Raw genomic sequence first — 21936 nt, forward strand, 5'->3', positions numbered from 1 at the left:
CAGCTCACAGGTAACGCTTGGCTTTACACACAGAAAAGTGCAAAAGTGGCTTTCGGATACATTATGAGAGGCAATGTCTTCTCCTTATAGATTCTTTTAAATTAGCTCACTATACAAATGCCTTTCTCTCTGCTGGAATGTGGTCTTCCTGGTACCCTGCTGTTGAAACTCTTACAGCTGTTCCAGACGGAGAAGGAAGGAGTCCGCATCGTCTTACAAGGGCTTCTTAGGAAACCTGAATTCACATATTGAGAATTGTTCTGCTGTTGGTCTGGGCTGCAGCTTGCTCTTTCTCTCCTGGATGACAGACCTAGTTGAGTAATGTCACCATTGTGAGGAACTGTAGGGGAGCTACGGGCCTGCCAGCCTGCCCTGGGTGCCGGGGAAGGTGCCGGAGCAGACGGTGCTGAGCGCCATCACCCAGCACGTGCAGGACAGCCGGGGGGTCAGGCCCGGCCAGCGCGGGGTTATGGCAGGCAGGGCCTGCCTGGCTGCCCTGATCTCCTTGTGGGACAAGGTGACCCCCCTGACGGGTGAGGGACAGGCTGCGGGTGGTGGCTGCCCGGGCTGGAGCGAAGCCTTTGGCACCGTCCCCACAGCATCTCCTGCAGCCACCGGCTGCTCCCGGCCGGGCCGGGGGGGCTCTGCGCGGGGTCAGGAGCTGGGGGGCGGCCGGGCCAGGGAGCGGTGGGGAATGGAGTCACATCCCGCTGGCGCCGGGCACACGGGGGGTTCCCCAGGGCTCAGCGCCGGGGCCCGTCCTGCTGCGTGTCTGCACCGCCGGGCTGGGCGAGGGGAGCGAGTGCCCCCTCAGTCAGGGCAGGGGGCACCCAGCTGGGGGGGGCTGAGCTGCTGGGGGGCAGGGGGCTCTGCGGGGGGGCTGGGCAGGCCGGGCCGAGGGGCCGAGGCCAGCGGGTGAGGGTCGGCAGGGCTCAGCGCCGGGCCCTGCCCGTGGGGCACAGCAAAGATGAAAGCAGCATGTGATCTCAGACATTCCTGCAGAGCATTTTCATAGTTTCCAAAGCATGGTGAGGCTAAGCAGGACTGCTGGTCCAGCAACCAGGTGCCAATGTGGGCTTGTCCAGAAAAGCAAGCCCCTGCCTCAGCTCATTTGTAGTTCTCAGGTAACAATTTGAGAGGATCATGTACAGGCAGACAGCTTTCCCCTTTCTTCCCTTAGAGAGTTTTCCTGCACTCAGGACAAGAAAGCATCTTTTCTATGATCACGTCATGAGCACATGACTTCCCAGATAGCACAGCACTCACTGCCCCTACCATGGGCCAGCCAGCAGCACTAGCCTCACATGCACAACAGGGGATGAGATTGTGATGGCACCCCCTGAAGAGAAGCACTCCGCTGAGTGCCTTGCCTGTGGAAGTCACGATCTGAGCAAGCTGACCGGTGTCTGCTCAGGCCAGCCTTGTTCCAGGGATCTCTGAGTCTTGCAGCAGCCGGAGAGTGAAAGAAGTGTGGGAAAAGGAGCATGCACCCCTTAGAGCGTGACTGGGTAGGGTGGCATGGGAAGGCTGGTGCAGGGCTCTGCTTGTGAGGTCCAAATATATGGGAAATTCTCAGCACACCTGGTGATGTTAGTAATGTTATGGGGGCTTGGATACAGCCCTAAAATACCAGGCCTTACACTCTGGTGGTGTTTTCTGTCCTGATGCTTGAGAGAAAGATCCGTGTAAAAGGGAAGACACTTCTGGCACTACCTTTCTCCAGATCGACAACACAAATAATGGACAGAATTTGAGCTTTTGTTATCACTGCTCACCACTTCTATTTGTTTGCTGAGCATAGGCCCATGCTGGGGGGAATCTGCTTACCTGTTCTTTTTGCCTGTATTTGTTTCTAGGGCACAGATGCCACCATGCTCATCAAAATCAATTCCCTCCACGGCAAAAGTAAAGTCTACATCCCACCTAAGAGTGTCCATGACACCAAGTTCGGCATCAACCACTTTGCTGGGGTTGTCTTTTATGAATCAAAAGGTGAGCCTATCTCTGCTGGATGCAGAGGGTGAAAAGAAAGGCATGACCTGCCCTGGATGTGTGACACTCCAAGGTAGTGTTGAGCTGAAGTCAGATCAGGAGGTCAGGAGGATTACTCTAAACTAATCTGCAAGTTACTGTAAACGAACTGGATTTTAGCTAGACAGAGTGGTGCTAAAGCCAGCAGGCTGCAGACATGACAAGCTGATTTTTTTTCCATCCTATAGATTTCCTGGAGAAAAATCGGGACACACTGAGTGCTAATGTAATGCAAGTGGTTCATTCCTCCAAAAACAAATTCCTGAGAGAGATTTTCCAGGTGGAAATCACCCCACCTAATCTGGGACGTGGGACCATCCGGCATCTTGGAGCTGACCAGACCTGCAAGGTTGGCTTACTGGAGCTAAGTTGCAGGAACAACTAATTTCTCCTCCCTTCCATAAGGCCCTGGCTGTTCTTGACCTCTTTCTTTTGCACTCTTTAGCCAGCAAATCCCTATGCCCTTCATTCTACCCATTTCTGCAAAGGAGTCTGCAGGAAAAGTCAGGGTCTAGTGTTCATGCTGTAAACAAGTCCTGTCTCCCAGGGCTGCGTCCCTGGACGTCTGCATAGCCATGCTTGCAGGCTGTGACAGAAGCATGCGTAGTGCTGCCTCCCCAGAAGTTGTCATCAGCTGGATGGGTTTGTTCTGTGTCTGCCTGGGCACCCATACTGCATCCACATTGCCAGGATGGGTGTAACGTAGTAGGAGGGAACTGCAGTTTGAAAGGTTTGTTGGAATGGAACAAGGCACTCACCAGAGACCCCTCTGCAAAGCCAGTACCTGTCCAGAAGCTGGCAGCTGAACTGCTGCCACACTGCACATGTAGCCAGTCTGCTCAGACCATAACACCAAGGGCTCTGACTGGGCAACTGGCAGCTGGGTCCTGGCCATTTTGTTCTTGCACAGGGCTGACAGGCTAGCACCAAGGAGCAAATAGCTGTGCTGTCACAGAGATACTCTGCTTCCTGCTCCTACTGACGCTTGTAGACACAGGTCTCACTGCCCTAGGTACTGCTGCAACTTTAGTTCTCCCTCCTGGCCCAGAGGCTTTGTGGCAGAGTTCATGGTGGCTAATTATCACAGAATCATCTGTGCCTAGCAGTGCAGGGAGCCTTGTCCTGTGCCTAGTGAAAATGAGGTTGTAAAGTGCGGTGGACTGGAAACAGCTTGAGGCTTGAGGCAGAGTTCAAGTTCTCTGCCTTGCTGCAACTTTCACATGCCTTGATTTCTGAGCATTTAACTATGGAATGTCATCATGTGAAGGCACCTTTGCTTTTAATGTTTGCACCTTTGAGTTTTCCTAGCAGGGTACAGAACAAACAGTCAGCTTGCTATCTTACCTGTTATCTGTCTGTTCTCCTGGCACTGTTTTCTGATCCTGTCCTTTCTTCCTCAGTCTTTATCCCGTTGTGGCTTTCTGCTGTCCAGAACATCTGGCCATGGACAGGTAAACATCCTGGAGGAGAAGAATGTCAGAAGTGGTACAAGCAGCAACAGAGAACTGGCTTAGCATCTCTTAAATGCTATGAATACTTCCAGATTAAATATCAGGTCTATCTACATTGCTCTAATGCTCTAATGTTTTTTGTCTCTATAAATAAGGTTGTGTTATTGAAAAAAAACCACCTTTCCTTACATTTAGGAAGCACAGAAGCATGGCAGGAAAGGAGCTGCTAAATGTGGGCTGGTGGGCTACTGCCCATTTCAAAATGTGCAGCAGTTAGCTGAAATACCTCAATTAATTTCAAATAGGTTAGGCCACCGTTTGGAAGCCTAAGCAGCAGGCTACAGAAAAGAACAGTGAATGAAGTGCCAGAAAAAAACCCTTTGCTGTCCTGAGGTCTCAGAGTTGCCCTCCTGACACACCAGGGCAGAAAAGTCACCACCATCTCAACAACAAATTCAGCTTTACCAACGTTCTATGTGTGAGATGAGGGCATAGGCTTCAGACCTGTGTGGCCATCCCACTGATGTACTGGTACAGCAGGAAGGGTCGGAGATCTGGGAGTGCAAATTGCTTTTAACTCTTATACAGTTTAAACATGTATATGATGTTGTCGTATTTACTTAAAAAAAAAAAAAAATGCTTGCTAGCCCTAAGGTACATCGGAGTCGCCAAGAGACATTCCCAGGAAGGGTTTCCCAAAGGATGAATGTTCGGTCGCCGGAGGGCAGCATTGCCCTGTCGCTAAATCAGAGGTTGGCCACTTGAGTGTTAAAAAGGGCACTTTAAACGTAAGAACCGGCAGAATGAGGTACCCTAACAGACCATGGAAGTGAGGGGAGCCACTGGACATCAAATTATTTACTTGGGAAAAAAACCCCAAAATCCCACAACCCCCCAAACCGAACACACAAGCTGTATCATCCTGCAGTGGCTCCATGCCTGTATGTTAAAGGCCGGCAGAATCCTTCTGTTACTTGGAATCAGCACTGTGGTCACCGTAATTTAATGTACCCTTTAAAGATACCAGGAGGTAGAAGCTTAGGCCTGTTGTGACGATCTGTGTGAAAAAGACATAGGTGGGAATATCAGTGAAGCTGGGAAAGCTAACTGCAGCCAAGTGCAATTCCTCTGGGTTGCAGTATGGCAACTGCGAGCAAAATTCAACCCAGGAGCAGTGAGATACAAAGCACTTTATATGCAGCTGTATATGGAGTAGCTCTTACCTTATCTTCCAGCAAAAGTTGCCTTTTCGCTGCTTACTGTAGTACTAATGAGCAAGGTGATCAGTCATCCTTATCAGTAAGGAATGAGCTGCTCTGGATCTTTAGCATCCATAGTTAGCTATGAGATGGCAGCAAAACGTCTGGCCTGGAGGTTATTACTGCTCTGGGAGCGGCTGTGGCTCACCAAGCTTTCAGGCACACGCCCATGCATAAAAGCTTGGCACCCAGGCCATACGCTAAACTCAGCCTTGGCTGGAAAAGATGGGCCTGGGTGGGCTTGTGTGGGTGGAAATTCCATCATCACAGCCACCCCCACTGCCAGAACTTGGTGCCCAAGTAGGTGAAAGGGTTCAGTGGGGTTTTTTCCCCAAGAATAAACCCAAATTAATAAGATGCAGGTGGCTGATTTAGCTTCCATGTAGGGTTTGGTTGTTTGTTTTTTTTCTGGCAGTTGTATGATACTGTTACATTAAACAAAATTACAAAGAATTATTAATTGGCCCTCTTACAGTGAATGCTGTAGCAGCCAGCATGTGCTTACTCTTCCTAGGGCTTGGATACCACCAAACGGCTCTCTACTCTGGGAGGACAGTTCAAGCAATCCTTGGAAAAACTAATGAAAATCCTTGAACAGTGCCAGCCATACTTCATCCGCTGCATCAAGCCAAATGACTACAAGAAACCACTGGTAATGTTTTAACAATATGAGGGCTTGTCTTCAGTAAACTTTTTAATGAGCAAAAGCTGTCAGTTGCTGTTATAGCATTTTATATCTGTACTTCAGCCAAGAAGAGCTGAAGTACAGGCTATTAGTGCAATAAAAAGACTGATAGGGTTGGCATTGTTCATTTATGAAAACATGTTTAAAAAGCATCATAGAGTAATAGATGGCAAAAAAGCAGGTAGGTGTGTTCCTGAGAGGAGCTGTAGAAGCCTTTCCTGTAAAGACAGAACTGGGGAGTTTCTAGTCCCTCAACAAGGGGAAAAATGAAAAACATTAGGATCCAACAATGATCATACTATGAAATAGCCTGAAAGAGAATAGGAGAGCTGTTGGTGTTTGAGAGAGGGGTGATGTGGCTTAAATTGACACTACAGGAGGACTGTGTCATTAAGAGACTTGCCAGGAACTCGTGAGATCATGAGCCACTTCTACATTAAAACCTTGTATACTGTTGATCAAGTAAGTTAATTTTTAAAGCACTGTGTGTGGTTTAGTGAGCCTATTTTTAGTCTGCATGACAAGAACCTAGCCACACGCATGCTGTACTTTGCATGGCTATGCCCACAGGGCCTAAGTTGCTACTGCAGTTATTCACACCTGCAAAACTATATGATCAGATCATTGTTCATCTGAAATTGCAGTTCTAGAGTTGAAAATGCTTGCTGAAGCCAGGCTGAAGTTAATGGACTGTTTCTACTGCTGATAAACACAAATTTGAAGACCCTTTGGGGTGACTTGTTTATGCCTGTAATGAATTAATTTGTGTATTAAAGAAATAAGTGCAATTTAAAAAAGCATAGTAGGCCATTTTGCAGGCACCCTGAGGTGGAGGTTAATAGCTATGTTTGAAGGAATGCTGCGTGTGTAGCTTCTTTCAGTGCTAAGTCTCCTCCTTGTCTGCTTCCCCTTTCAGTTGTTCGACCGGGAGCTGTGTATCAAACAGCTGCGATATTCAGGGATGATGGAGACCATTCAGATCAGGAAAGCTGGCTACCCAGTTCGCTACAGCTTTGAGGAGTTCTTTGAGAGGTACAGAGTTCTCCTGCCATGGTCTCTTCGAGAACAGGTGCGTAAGCAAGAACTTTGGTTAAGGCTAATCCAACTTTTCCTTTTGGGGCTTTAGTCTTTCTCACAGTAGAAAGTTCTTAGATTATTGCTGGCACAGTTGAGAGAGCTGTCATCACAGTAACCATAGCTAAATACATATATCCTCACTTGGACCTTAGCTGAAGCAGTAGAGGCACTTTTAAATCTGGCTGCCTTGACCTGCTCCACACAGACATCCCAGGCAGGGTGACATCCCAATTGCCCTCAGATATTTCTTTTCTCTAATCACACACTTCTGAGGTCTTTAACATCCTCCTCACATTTCAACTCTGGAAGGTTTGGCCATGCAGTCACGTTCCTCCTTTTCTTGACCATTTCAGCTGAACCACTCTCATTCATTATACTGTCAGCCCAGAGGTCAGTAAGACCTCAGCTGTTTCTGTTTTTCATCCTTTGAAATGCAGGGCAATAGATTTTACCTAGTACAGCTGCTGTGTTTCACAACCAAGCCCTAACATGATGCTTTTGTGTATCAGTTGAAGAATGATGCTCGACAGAGCTCTATCAGCATCTCTGAAGCAGTTCTGGGAAAGAACGAAAGCTGGCAAGCTGGAAAAACCAAGATTTTCCTTAAAGTAAGTAAAAAGGACAGTTTATTGTCTCCTCCTGAAAAAAAATGGGTGCTTCACAGTACAGCTTGACTTGCTTGTGCAAGAGCGGTGACCCAGAAGGACTGGGTTCTCTTACAAACTCTGTCTTTAATCTGAGGCTGGATCTTTGCTCCTGAAGGCCAAATAATTTAACAACTTGGTATAGGAGAGGCTGATCCTATTCCTGTGCTCCAGTGTTGCAGCTGAAACAGCACAGTGCTATGTATTGGTCTCTGCTCAAGCCCTGAGCATAAAAAAGAACTGGATAACAGCACGCTGTTGCAGGAGACCTCCTTGCCCATAGCATACCCCCAGGTAAAACCAGTCTTACTGAGGCAGATTCTCTGCTTGTTTATGGCTATAGCCAGGCATGGTGTGGTCAGGTGGTGTGCACTTTCCCTACTGCAGTTCCATAAATGCACTTTAATCACAGCTTGAACTCCATCATACTGATCTGGGACCTCTTTCAGACCATGTGTCCAGTTTGCAGAAGTTGTCGGGGGTGTCTGCTCAGCTGGCATATCCTCACTTCTTTTAACAGGATCATCATGATACAGTATTGGAGCTGCAACGCCAAAATATACTCACAGATAAGGTTCTTCTTATCCAGAAGGTGATGAGAGGATTGAAGGACAGGTCAGTGATCTCACAGAAGGGAAGTTTGTAGCAGTAATCTTTGTGGTGCAATTTAACACACTCTGTGACGCATTTGGGGGGACGAAATGTGTCGATCCATACCTTTCACCAGCCCTACATTCAGTGCTCGTCAACAGCACACAATGCGTCTATGCAGATTTTGCACAAAGATTTGTTCTGGCTCAGTGTATTTTCATTATGCTTCTCAAAATGCAGGGCTGTGGCACATGCAGCTTATATGAAGAGGAAGTGATGAAAGGAGGATTTGCATTTAGTATTTCTAGTAAACAATAGGCATCTGGAAAGCAGGAAATCCCCATGGAATCTGTGCCCTCAGAGCTACAAGAACTCTCTGATTTAGGATGCTGCTTTGATACAAGACATACAGAAGAATCAGATAAAACTAACTAGTCCTTCTCTTTGCCAAACATTCACAGTTCTTGCATTTTGTCTGGTTTAGTTTGAAATATCTTCAGAAGTGAAATTTAGTCACTGTCAAGTAAATGTTTGTCCTCATTAAATGCTTTACATCATGATTTGTACTTACTAATCTTGTATCCTCCAACCAGAACCATGATATAGGACTGAATCTTGGGTTTTTAAAGAAATATTCCCAACAGTAGAGAAGCAAGAATTAGAAAACCATGATACAAATGCCCCAGAACTTCCCCCTTTTTTTCAAACTCTGCCTGCTATTGAACACCACCTCTCTCTGAAAGCCTCACCTCGCTTTTGTTTTCAAACCTTCAGAGCCATATGCCACTTCTGACAGCTTTTACCGTGGGAAGTTCATCTTGCTGGGATGGGCTCCTGCTCCTGGCAGTTAAGTCACTGGGGAGCAAGTGGTCATCAGATGGGGGGGTTAACTTGTTCAGGCTTGATACGAGGGACTTTTCAGTTCTTACAGAGCTCTCCTACCACCGCAGTGAATTTGGTCTGCGGTTGCTATGATTATTTTTGTAGCATTAAGGGCCAAGTCAGATCAGATGTATCCAGGTGGATTACTGATACTTATATATCCTTTCTACTAGCAAACGCATAGCAAGGCAAATAGGAAAACACTTTGTGAGCTCAACTGATTCATGGTGCTGCTTCACTTAGAGAATGGCATGAGCCAAGGTAAACCCTCCTAAGGCCCTTATTTGCAGAAAAGATCAGGCAAAACAGCCTTTCTGGCCTTTCCATCAGCATGGAGAACATGTAAGCAGACAAAATGTTTGAGTGAGTGTAATTTCGAAGCATACGGTACAAAAGTATCTGGCCAGACTAATCTTTCTGCTGCAACATAATACTTTTTGGGGGCTGCTCAGAAGTAGGAAGAACAGCCTCACTGAGCTTCAAGCTTTCCCCAAAAAGCTGTCTACTCATAATTGAGCTATTTAACAATAGCTTTCCTGGCTCTAGTGTTCCCAGACAGCAAACAAGGCTGAGATCAGATCCCATAAAAGGAAAACCTACCACCTTATTCTTTACTATTATAAAAACCAGCAGAAATAACCTGTTGTTTGTCACCTCCCCTGTCTGTCTGCTTAGGAAGCAGTTTCTGAAGCAGAGGAGGTCTGCTGTGGCCATTCAGGCAGCCTGGCGAGGGTACTGCTGCCGGAAGGATTTCAGAACGGTAAGATGCAGATGTATATACAACTTTTATTTTTTTTTTCCTTAATATATATATATGCACACACTCACATATGTATATTTGTGTATGTGTCTTTATATACTCTGCCTTGCCAGACTGAGTATTAGGAATGAAGTTATTTAGAACTGAAGGGAGGAGAGGCAAGATGGTAGGGTGTAAAGAAGGGTGTAAGGTCCAAGGAGGGCTCTGGGACCTCTCAGGGCTTGCTGAACCTGTGACATTTCTGCTTTCTAGTGAAATAGTAACCCAACTAACCTCTGGCAGGCCTGACTCTGGTGACCTGACATATGAGTGATCCCACACTTCTTCTAGTCAGGAATCCAAGGCTAGCGTTTGTGCATCACCACCATCGTATGAGCAACTGCTACAGGAAAACTGGGAATCTGTAAAAAAAATTACCAGACAAATCATTATATCAATCTCACATTATTAAAGATATTGGCTGTTCTTCTATAGATGGTGGGTTTTCTGGGTGAGGAAAGCTACGCCATATTGGGGCCACTCACCTATTGTGTGTTCATGTGGCAGGGATTATTATTCATATATCCTAGGCATCACATTCATAAGGGGCAGGAGGAGAAACTGCCACTTTCAGTGAGAAACATTTTCTGTTCTGCATCAATGATGCAATTCCTGTCTGAAGAGCCAGACTGTTGTCTTGCACTCTGCCCCATCCTCCTCTGCTGCTTTTCTTGGGACTGGCACACCCATCTCTCCAAGGATGTGCCTTTTTTTTTTTTTTCCATTCACTTGGCTTCATTTCTGCTCTCTTCCTTCCCTTGTAATAAACCCTGGCTATCATTGTCACATCCTGGAGCCACTCCCTGGAACAGAGCCCCAAAAGAACTCTATCTAAACTAGTTTTAAAAGCCTATTACTGGCAGAAAATAAAGCATAAAGGACAGTATCGAATTAGCCCCTTCCAGTGTCTTTATCCAGTTACTGAATTTTGTCATCTTCAACTCCTCCCAACTTACTCCCAGTCTTAATGGTTTTGAACCATACTCACTTCTTTTTTCTTCACCTCCCACAGGTTATGCTGGGTTTCGGGCGCCTGCAGGCCCTGTACCGGAGCCGGCAGCTTGCTAAACAGTATGAAGCAACCCGAGCTCATATCATCAGGCTTCAAGCCATGTGCCGTGGTTATCTAATGCGTCAAAAGATAGCGGAGCAGAAGAAAGCTGCATGTGTTATACAAGCATATGCAAGGGGCATGTTTGCTCGCCGAATCTACCAGAGGATGAAGAGGGAGGTATGTATGCTCACAGATACCTTGTGAACATGTTCTTTCTGTGAAATTCTGATAGAGATGTAATGACTGGCAAGTGTTGCCATAGTATAGCACTGGATGTGGATGTTTATTTTTTGACATCTTATTTTGAGCTTTTGTCAAGTACGAAAGCAGAGTTTTAAGCAGACTGATCTTGTTTACATTTGCTGTGTTCATTATCATGGATCAAAACTTCACTGACAGAGCTGAAATGTTTTTGACAGAAGGCAGGAGAAAAGATAAGGTGTGCATGCATATCTGTCACTCCTGCAAGAGACGCTCAGTTTCTACAGCGAGGCCTGATACTGTCACGTAGGGATCCTGAATGGATCCTAATGCATGTGTCTTGGTATGCACTGCCAGAGAAAATCCTGTACTTACTACCTTGGCAGTCCATAGCACATAGGAGGCCTTTCTGTGATTTCCTTTCTCTACTAATGCCGTACAAACAGGATGAAGCCGGTTTGCAGATTTCTGCCTGTGGCTTGTTCCCTAAAATGCCTAATCTAGACCTGAGTCCCTGTTGGGGTAAAGTCCTGGTGTGGACAGCTTGTTGATGGTAGAAGGGGGTCGTCTCAGCAGTTGTGGAAAGAGTCACAGAATGGTCCTGTTCAAAAAACAAGTGCAAGCTGGAAGGCAGGAATATCCACTTGGAAGGAGAGGAACATCTGATCCAAGTCCTTGGACCAGTGAAAGCAAGGGAAGAGGCTATGAGATTACAAAAGGTAGATATGTTGGTGGAGGAACGTTGAATGCTGTGTTCCTTGGCTGATAAGGGAGCTTACCCAGCATATATTTGCAGACTTCCTCAAAGGTCAGACATAGTTGTAAAATTATTTGTTACAATGCTTTAGAAATGGGTCAAGGCAAACATGTGCACATTTCTGTTTGCAGTATGAGCTGGCACTTTAGCCAAACACGCACAATACTTTTTACAGCCCCCTGTCGAAAAACCTTTTTAAATAATGTGGGGGTTTCTGTGTTTTCCTATATTATTTCTTGTTGATAAAGTTCTTGAAAAATTGCATGTTACCCATAAGCAAGGCCCTGCTACTGATGGGCTAGGTCTTTGTGACTGCCTAGCACAAGAACCATTTAACTTCACATTCCAACACTGCACTAGCAGAGCTGGACCTCACTGCCATAACACCTTTGTAATAGTGTTTCATCCTCACACCCATTCATTCTAGCAGAACGATGTTCAAGTCATGCCTAACCAGCTTCTATGTTTAAAGGAACACCTGACTCCTCTGGAGAGAGACGAGGCAGAAGCAAGACAAAGGAGGAAAGCTCTTGCCAATAAACCAACAAATCATGACGTTATCAGCGACCAAGAAATGGTGGACAAAATTTTTGGGTTTTTACCTGCTATGATCGGAGGCCAAGAAGGACAGGCTCCTCTGGGGTTTGAGGTACAGAGCTACAGACTGGTAATGGGCCGTGTTCATCCCTTGTGTAAGTCTACTGACTGTTGGAATTCCATCAGTTGTCAATTCTGTTTAAGGAACTTCTGTGCAGTGAAAGAATCACCTAAATTAGTCATCCAGACAGTCTCTTTGGGATCTGCTTGCAGGTCAGTTCCTAAAAGTTTTTGGTCGCATGCAGTTCAGGGACTAAGTGTCTTCAAAAGCCACTGCACGTTTGTTTCTTTGGCCCAGCAGACCCTGACCAAATAATGCCATTCTCTGCATTTTGGCATCAACCACGTGTTCTGCTGACAGTGCTCTCAGTGATCTTCTGGCTGAAACAAGCTGGAATTTCATGACCCAAGTTATCTCATGTTCTTAAAAGCAAAATTTGAGATCTACTGGTCCTGACAGCTGTGGAGGATGCAATAGGGTAGGGAGAGGTAGGCAGAATAAAATAGTTATTTTTATGGTTATTTATCCTGAGTATATTGCAGGATATGAGCAATGAGGTAACACCTTGGTTTTCCATCAGCAATGTTCTTGCTGAAGACCAAGACAGGAAGGTCATATGGAATTGATGCATTTCAGAAGGACAAGCTCTGGGTCCCAATGATCTGTTGGTAGCAGCCGAAAATGGCTTTGGGGTTAGCTGGAAAGCCAAATTCTGGAGGACCTATGGCAAAAAAAACCCAAAAAACAAAACAAAACAAAAAACCAACCAAAACCAAACCCACAACAAAAAAACCAAACCAAACCAAAAAAACCCAACCAACCAAACAAAAAAAACAAAACAAAAAGAAAAAAAAAAACAAACCATACAATAAGACTATCAGAGTACAGGGAAAGAAAACATGTTTCTTCCTCATGTTCTGCACAGGACTTGGAAACAAAGCCTAACAAGCTGGACGAGGTGGACCTGGACATGGTTCCCATGAGTGTGAAGCTAGAAGAGGAAGCAGATGGTTTGGAAGAGTACACCTTCCCAAAGTTTGCAGCTACTTATTTCCAGGGGTCTTCTACACATACACATATCCGGAAGCAGCTGCGTCACCCACTACTCTACCATGATGACAAGGACAACGTCCTGGTATCTTGCTCCTTCTTGTTATTGAACCTGTTCTCTCTACAGCCCCAACTTCTACAGCTCCCCACATCCTTGCATTCCCCTGCCTCTGGCACAGCCCTGGGAACCAGAGACTTCAGAGCCAAGCAGATAGTCCTAAGCACTTGTATGAAAGTAGGAGTTCCCACCAGCATTTTTTGGCACTTTGCAGGCAAACACTTCACACAGACAACCTGCCCAACACGTGACCTTGGGTCACCTTCAGTCTGCCTAAAGAGAGAACTCTGAGGTTTGTTTTGACTTCTCCAGATACCCTCTGAAGGCAAAAACGGACTGGAGAGAAGCATCAGAACTGACCCTTCTCTATGGTCTTGTTAGGGCGGCTGATCCTTTGAGTTAGGACAGGGGGAGACCCAGGCCTCCAGTTCTGTTGAACCACAGGGGAACCGAGGAGGGGATTTTTTCCTGGTACTAAGCAGCCTTGCAGAATGGAGGGTCCCATGCTGCAAAAACTTCGCTGTTACTTGGCTTTCTAGTTCTGGGTCTGAGGGTTCCTGGAAGAGTTTACTCCATTGCTTACCTGTGCAGGCAGGTAAATGCTGAGTGTGATTCAGCCAAAGTTTCTCTGCCTTGCTCCAGCCACAACACACCTGCACGGTGCCACTAAAGGGAATGGTGGAGGCTCAGCAATCGCAGAGCAAATCTGGCATTCACACTAGAGCTGCACCCTAGCATGAGAGCATTGTGAATGTTGCTCTCATGTTGTTTGATGTGAAAGTAAACTCCTGGTGTAAATGGCAGGAGGGGACAGGAATTTTAACAACTTGGATTGGGTACAGGAAGAAGATGCTCTTATCTAAACAGGCAGAAACGACATGAGACCATTGGTTCTCCTGGCGGTGTCTGACTGTGCTTTCTGCCCCTACAGGCTTCTCTAGTTGTGTGGGTTTTCATCCTGAGGTTCATGGGGGACCTGCCAGAGCCAGCCATGTTTGCCAAGAATGCCACCATCAAGAGCGGCTCCGTGATGACACAGATATATGACACAATTGGCAGGAAAAACCAGGTCCAGTTCAGGAACGACAGCCCAAATATGGTGAGAGGAGCAGGCTATGTCTGTATTTTCATGTGCTTTCCTTGGTTTCTGTGCTGTTCTCCCAAGAGTGCGAAAAGCAAAGGAACCCTTTCATGCTACTGCACATGAAATGCAGAAGTGCAAGGGACCTCTGTCAGTCCTGAAAGGGCACTGCAGCTCCTTCTGGCAGGAGGGAACAAGACAAAAACATCTCCATTTGAGTATCTTCCTGTCCTTAATGAATCATTCTTGCTGTGCATTAAACTGATTTCCTATAACGGTAATGTATGTTGCAGAGAGAAAGCAGAAAGGATAACAGGATTTCAAAAGGGATCTCTTCCCTGAAGCTCAAGCGGTCATCCAAGTTGACGGGGAAGGTAAGAGGTGGAAATAAATTGCTTCCCCTAAGTCTTCTTGCCTGGAACCTTTTATCTTTACCTTCTGACAGATGTTATGTGACAGCAGCCTCCCAGCTGGGAACTTGTTCCCCTGCCAAGCCAGCACAGCCCTGCGTATGGGGTACCTGGTGCACTGTTCTTTTGAAATTATCTCCGTGTACAATGCTGTCATTCATGCTCTGGCAGATTACTTCCATCCGTTCCTGCCGCAGAGTGATGCCTGAACACAGGGAAGAAGTTATTACTGAGAATTGTTGGTGTTACAGAACAGTTTGCCCAAAGCCCTGAGAAGGCTGAGAACCACCGTGTCCTTAGGGCTGTACAGGACAGTATAAGAAAGTTCTCTTGGCCAGGTATCCTGCTGGAGCACAGCATTTATGAGTTAGCTTGAGAGAGGGAGGAGGGGAAATATGGCCTGTTCCTAACTGCTCCTGCACTGAGCAGAAAATTTTAGCCAGGAAGATTGAGCAGGAACGTCTCTCACTTCTGGGGGAGCTGCCTGGCAAGAGGGGAGGTTTCTAGAGCACTCTGGGGTTCTGCTTGGTTTCTTTCAGGTGACAGACCAACTGAAAAATGGAGAAGAGGCTTTCCAAGAGGACAGCTCGATCTCTGAGAGACCGATGTCCAACCTAGAAAAAGTGCACTTCATTATTGGCAACGCAATCCTGCGTCCTGCCATCAGGTAGGAAATTTGTACCTCCTTTCTAGGACCAGGCACCCATTAGATCAAGGAGATTCAGCATCCCCTTTCCACGGTTCCAGACATTTTCCAGATTCTGGCAATGTCTCACACTTCTCTCTGGAGATTCCTGGCTGAAAGCCCAAGGTAGTCACACAGAACTGAGACTGCAGGCCACACACCTCTTTGGAGGGTGGTTCCCCTTTATCAGAGGGGACCGAGAATGACTCCCCTACGGCCTTTTGTGGTATCCTCATGCTGTAGTTTGTCAGCTGCCTCCAAGTATGGCTTTCTGAGCACCCCACACACACGCAGTGGGGCAGAGCTCAGGGCTGTAACCCAGCAGCACCTGGCGGTCGAACGCAGCCCTGGTATGGGGGAGAAGAAATGCTCAGAAGAGTAAGAAATACGGAACTGATGTACACTAGGTGTGTAAGAGGTGTTCCTAACCTGTTTCCCAATTAGCCTCTTGTTGAGCCCTCAAGCAATGTCCCCAGATCAAATGGTTGAAGGCCTGGCTCACTAAAAGAAGAAATCCTGCTCATAAGCAGCATGAGGCTGGACCTTAGGCCAAGCATGGTGTGAAGAGCAGACAGAAGCTGGTTTGTTCTGACCTGACCCTGAGGATTCTCTCCTCCTTTTTAGCCCATTTTAACTTATGCAACACTATTCTGTAACAGCCCATAGGCACAGGCCTTGACCACAGCCACGGGCTGCATTCCTCTCTGCATAGTTGGTTTGTTTCAGTCAGGATGCTCCCTGAAGCACATCTTCAGCTGGCAAAAATCTTACGTCAAGCTATCGTAATAGCCACAGGCTAAGCGTCTACTCCCTTGGTCTGTGTTTCATCATATGTCCTATCTGGGAACAAAAAACTCATCCACCTTGTGTCCTCCCACATCAGACTTGCCAAATGCGTGTTCCAAGTCCAGAATATTTAAGACAATCTTAAAATAGCAGTTCTGTTTGTATGCAGATTTTTGCATCTGTTCCCCATATGTCCTTGCTGCAGGCAACTTGCATTTTCAGCAGCTCAGTCTGAAGCACCTTTGCCTCCATTCCTGTGCAAAGACTCACTCCAAGTTTACTGAAAGTATAAAATTAATCCTGTGCAAAGACTCGCTCCAAGTTTACTGAAAGTATAAAATTAATCAGGGTGTCCCCCTATCCTTATCCCAAAGCCCACATATGAGCAGACAAGAGCCATGAGATACAAGCCACATACTGTAGAGAGCTTAGAGCAAGTTTCACGTGTGGGGGGCAGCAGTGCCATTTCACACTGGATGATCTGGCAGTTATTGTCCCTGCACAGTTCCCCTGCTTGTCACAGGAGGTAATCCAGCGTGGGAATTGCACTTGAACTGCTCGAGTAACAGGGGGTGGTAAAGGGTGCTAAGTATACCTTGAGCCTTTTCCTGCCAAAAATAATCATGCTGCAATCATGCCAAGCTTGCAGTGGAAACTTAGCCAAAGACAGTTCAGGCAGTGAATCATTATCTGTTGCTTTCCCATGTTTTATTACAGAGATGAGATTTATTGCCAGATTTGCAAACAACTCACTGAGAACAGCAACAGGAGCAGCTATGCTCGAGGCTGGATCCTTCTGTCACTTTGCCTTGGTTGCTTTCCTCCTTCAGACACATTTGTGAAGGTACGCTACTAACCTTTCCTACAGCAGCTTAAATGCCTCAGCTGATCTGGTTTCTTGTGCGTGTTGGTGTTTTAATATAGAGAACCACATAAACTGTTTGGCTGCCATAGCAGGTGGTGCTGTGATTTTAGCAGAAACTATCTCATCTCATATGCTTACCTGGGAATTTAAAAATAAAGCAGATCAAATAACTCAGGGGGGCAGTATAAAATCACGCGCACACGCACACGCGCACACACTCACACTTTACCAGTTCTTAGCTTACATCTCCAAGCCCTACAAAATCCAATAGAGAGAGATCTGGCCTTTTTCATTATTAATCATTCATTAATTTCCAAATTTAAAGGGATGATAAATCCACTTCATGACAGGAAAGAAACCCCAACAGCCTGTGGTTCCAATTTGACATCAGTCTTCCTCCTAGGTCTTAGCGACAAACAGAATCCATAGATAAGCCTGACTCTTCAGCCTGGCTTTATTTATGCCCTAGCTCAAACGATTAACCTAATCATAAATGCTGCTAAATGGACACTACTCGGAACAAACCAGACACAAGCCATAGACATATTTTGACATCAATCTTCATCCAAAGACTGTGAACCACACAGAATTCATGAAAGACATGATCATACTCTATCTCTAGGAATATTCTTAATCATTAAAATAACCAGGTGACTGGCTCGTGCTTGCTCTAAATATGAGTATGTCAGTACAAGGCCATGCTTACACCATGTCATTGAAGATATCAGAGCCATACAAACTCCAAAAGCTCAGTTCATGCACTCCTCCTCTTCTGGATGTCCAATCTTAATCCTTAATCATGGACTTTATTGATATTGCTAGAGAACTTAGTAAAACTAAAAGTAACCATCGTCACCAGTCCTAACCTGCAATTAGCCCTCTTCCCAGCACTTTTGTTCATACAGAATGTCAAAAGAGTTCAGGCTCTTCAGTTGGAATCACTAACACTTGCCCTAACCTAATTGTAAGAATGAAGTTTCCACTGTCTAATATTTATTGTGTAGTTAAACATAGTGAATAGACTGACACAAGTCTTCTTCTTGCAGAATGAATGAAAACTTGGTGTCTCAAACCTCCTTTTTCAAAACACTAATGCCAACCCTAACCTTTAATACTTTCTAGTGAACTGTAAGCTAACTGGTCACTCTAATCCAGTAGATCAACTGCAGGAGGTTTCTAATGTTTTATCAGGATTACTGTTTCCCAATTCTTTCTTATGCTCTGTGCATATAGTACCTGTTGAATTTCATCCACCACGGGCCCACAGGCTATGCACCATATTGTGCTGAACGTCTGAGACGTACCTATGTCAACGGGGCACGGACTGAACCTCCGAGCTGGCTAGAACTTCAGGTAGCAACTCCCTTTTTGCTTGATTGTATCAATCTGTGTCATTTTATACTGGATTGCATTTACTAACCTGTGCTAACAGATCTTCCCAACTCCGATCATGCAAATCAATTGCACAAGGGGATTGAAGACCAGGTGCCTTGGTCTGGGCAGCTTCTCAGATGCACCTCTTCTGGCTACCATTAACCTAAATCCAGTGGAGGATTTAAGTTAAAGCTCTTACCATAATTTGTGGAAAGAACTGTGCAGGGCTTATGCTTTTAAAATGGAGGGAGGAAGTGTGTATGATAGGGTTATATTGCCTCCCCCCCCGCTCCTTCAAATATCACCCTAGCAATTAGAAGGCACACGCATACCCACTTCAAGTGAAAACTTCAGTTCAATTCCTTCCTAAATTTGTGCGACCCTATTGCCTATCACACATCTCCCTGGGTGAAGTACTTGCTGCACGCCGTCTCTCTACTGATGCATGTCAGGCTGCACCCAAAAGTCATCAGGCCAAATAAGGCTTATAAAAAAAGTTCGTCAGTCCACACTGTTATGTGATAATCAGCTCCCCTGAGCTGTGGGGAGGCGAGAACTTGAGTCCAGTGCTGCTCCTGGGGTGTAATTTATATTTAAGACTCACCATGCTTTGAAGAAACTGTGTGGGTGTCAGAGATTCACTTAAAGATTGTTGACTAGGGTGTACAGTGTGTGGAGATCTTAAACCTAAATGTCTTCATTCTTCACAGAAAAGTAAGGTTTTCCCAGAATTCATGTCTCTCATTTAACTCTGACTTACAGGCAACGAAGCAGAAGAAACCCATTATGTTTAACGTCACCCTGATGAATGGCCAAAGCATCACTGTCCCTGCAGACTCTGCTTCCATTGCCAAAGAGATCTGTCAGTTCATAGCAGATAAAACCAAACTGAAGGACATGTTTGGTTTTTCGCTCTACATCGCTGTGTTTGATAAGGTAAAGTGTAGAAAAATAGAAGGAAAGCTCCCTTCTCTTTCTGTGCAGTTGCTGCTGCCTACCCAGCCTCACTGAGGACTCCCTCTGGCTTCTGGAAGCACCCCTGTACCAGTTCTATGCTCAAACCAAACCAGCTCTGAATCCTACCTGAATCTCAGCACCTGATAATCCCATTCTGCCTTTCATTGCACTGCTGCACATCACTCTCTTGGTCTGTGTTACAGTACTGCTGATGCAGCCCCTATCCTGCAGCACCGGAAGCCCAGGTCCTCGCCAGGGCTGCTGCTGTTAGCTCGCACGCTGGCATTTTAGCCTCTCCTTCCCTTTGCTTTTTTTTTTTTTTTACAGTTATGCTGTAAAACAGACATACACAGCCAGATGACATCTTGAAGCTCAGGCTCAGCCATCGATAGCAGAGAAATTAATTCAGGGATGGAATTTCTGTTTAGATTACAGCAACACTTGCACATGTGCTTAAGGGCCTATACAGGGGACAAGGGAAGTCCAAGGAGACAAACAGAAGACTGTGAGCCAGAGCTGCTTTGTCTTAACTTCCAACTCATTTTTCCCAATACCATCCCTGTGCATAAAAATACACACACTTATCAAAGTACAACTTGCACATCCATCTGCTTACGTCTTCAGAGTGTCTCTTACTGTCAGGAGACCAGGAGCTTTGGGTTTGTTGTCCTTCACTCAGACCTAAAGCAAGCATGCCAGTACACGCAGTGTCCCTTTGTTCTAGGTCTGGTCACTGGGTGGGGGACGAGATCACGTCCTGGATGCCATCTCGCAGTGTGAACAGCTAGCGAAGGAGCGGGGCACCCATGAACGCAATGCGCCCTGGCGGCTCTATTTCCGGAAGGAAATCTTCACTCCCTGGCACAACTCCAAGGAGGATCCTATCAGCACTGATCTCATTTACCACCAAGTCATTCGCGGCATCCGTTTTGGAGAGTACCGTTGTGAGAAGGTGGGTCTCCTTATTCATCCTCTTGAAGAGGATGAAAACTATATTAATGTTTCCCACATTAAAAAGCAGGAAGGTGAAAGAAGTTTCTAGTGGCTATGAGCAACCCTTCCCTTCTTAATGAACAATTCCTGTCCAGGTGATTGTACCAGCTGTCACACTGGCAGCTGTAATTAATACATTTGGTTTTCTGCAACTTTCAGTTCATGTGGCAGTTGGAGGCGTGTCCAAAGGCATAGTTTGGGTCCTTTTAAAATATCTTTGCTAATAATCTGTTTGATGCTATGATTGTGTGATGTTCATCTCCCCTTACGCTGGATGACTGTCAAGAGTTACCCAGACAGAAATGGAGAAAAGCCAGTTCCTAAGCAGGCTTCAAGGCTGAATGAGGCTATCTGGACTTTGTGACATCTTTCTAGGCCTCTTTTAATGGATTCATTGTTGCAGGAGGAGGATTTGGTGGAGATAGGGGCAAAATATTGTTACATCCAGTTTGGAGATTCCATCCACAATGAACTTGTGCAGAAGGTGCTCCATGACTGTATCCCAGTGAAACAGCTGAAGTCCAAGCCCCTGGAAAAGTGGGTGAGCCTTATAACCTATGCACATGCTAAGGTAAGAGGTTTGGCTGGCACTGCTGCGTAACCACTCGTGCACCAGCTTCTGCTTCTTTCACCATTTCCATTTATGAATAGTCTGTTGGGGGAAAGAAGGAAAAACATCTCAGTTTGTGTATCCCAAACAGTTAATCAGGGCTGGGGGAGAGGAGAACCTTTCCACTCACTCTTCCATATAGGGGCTCAGCAGGGGGGCAGAATGAAAAAAGTATATTTCAGTCTCTGGATAGAGTATCTTTTACAGCTCTCTATCTTCCATCTGACAATCAAGTCAGGATGGGCGTGGGATGGAATATTGGTTTTGATCTGGAAGTGGGTTATGTGAATTATTTCCATGGCACCCAAAGTGCGTTAGACTCTGAACAGATCAGTGAGTGGGGATTTGAGGGAAATCTGGAATCCACATGCCTGTGGGTGGCCTCAGCTGCATGTGGCTTGAGCCCCTGGAGGCTGCTCCTGGTGTGACTTTGTCCAGGTACCCCTGACACCAATGACAGCAGAGGGCTGTTGGGGACCTCTGGGATGAGGCCCGCTCTTTATTGTCTGCAGATCGTGCAAATCAGATTTTACTGAGAAAACCTTGGATATCTTTTTATACTGCAGGCCCCATACACACAGGACCGTCTGTCTCGTCAGACTGTAAAGGAACAACTCGTAGATTTTGCTCGCTTTCAGTGGCCCTTGCTTTTTTCTCGATTCTTTGAAGTCACTAAATTTTCAGGTAATACCTTGAGCCTGGGAGTAGAGGACAGATATAATATCAATAGAGGAGGACAATGTATAGCATTGATAAGGAGCTTTTTTCTACATTTTCAGGTCCCAGCTTGCCCAAGAACCACTTCATTGTTGCCATAAATTGGAAAGGTATCTACTTCTTGGATGAGTCGGAAAAAAGGCTCCTTGAGCTGACTTTCCCAGAGATAACTGGCATCCACACCAACAGGTGAGTGCCCCAGAAAGACAAGATCTGAGGAAGGCATCTCTGCCTACACTCAGAAAGGGTCTTCCACCTAGGAGGGAGGTGTAGTTTCTCTGCCATCCCCCTGGATCTGAGCCTGGAAAGGTGGTTTAGCCT

At 46.0% G+C, this 21936-nt stretch overlaps 1 protein-coding gene across 3 annotated transcripts in view; it reads left to right on the plus strand.

Annotated features, from left to right (window-relative positions):
- The window catches only part of MYO7B (myosin VIIB), a 55902-nt gene that overhangs the window by 17251 nt on the left and 16715 nt on the right, over positions 1–21936 (plus strand). For 2 of the 3 annotated variants that reach the window (XM_037406845.1, XM_037406846.1), the window contains exons 14-34: positions 1857–1992; positions 2220–2380; positions 3432–3482; positions 5256–5393; positions 6343–6495; positions 7013–7111; positions 7668–7762; positions 9296–9380; positions 10432–10650; positions 11904–12080; positions 12955–13164; positions 14069–14236; positions 14512–14592; positions 15168–15295; positions 16817–16943; positions 18198–18317; positions 19101–19274; positions 20020–20247; positions 20692–20859; positions 21465–21582; positions 21678–21804. In XM_037406845.1, the coding sequence (XP_037262742.1) occupies positions 1857–1992; positions 2220–2380; positions 3432–3482; positions 5256–5393; positions 6343–6495; positions 7013–7111; positions 7668–7762; positions 9296–9380; positions 10432–10650; positions 11904–12080; positions 12955–13164; positions 14069–14236; positions 14512–14592; positions 15168–15295; positions 16817–16943; positions 18198–18317; positions 19101–19274; positions 20020–20247; positions 20692–20859; positions 21465–21582; positions 21678–21804 (2963 nt within the window). The remainder of the gene's footprint in view (positions 1–1856; positions 1993–2219; positions 2381–3431; positions 3483–5255; positions 5394–6342; positions 6496–7012; positions 7112–7667; positions 7763–9295; positions 9381–10431; positions 10651–11903; positions 12081–12954; positions 13165–14068; positions 14237–14511; positions 14593–15167; positions 15296–16816; positions 16944–18197; positions 18318–19100; positions 19275–20019; positions 20248–20691; positions 20860–21464; positions 21583–21677; positions 21805–21936) is intronic. The other variant, XM_037406847.1, reaches the window with a different exon arrangement.

This window comes from Falco rusticolus, chromosome 13 (genome assembly GCF_015220075.1).
Source record: "Falco rusticolus isolate bFalRus1 chromosome 13, bFalRus1.pri, whole genome shotgun sequence".
NCBI lineage: Eukaryota > Metazoa > Chordata > Aves > Falconiformes > Falconidae > Falco > Falco rusticolus.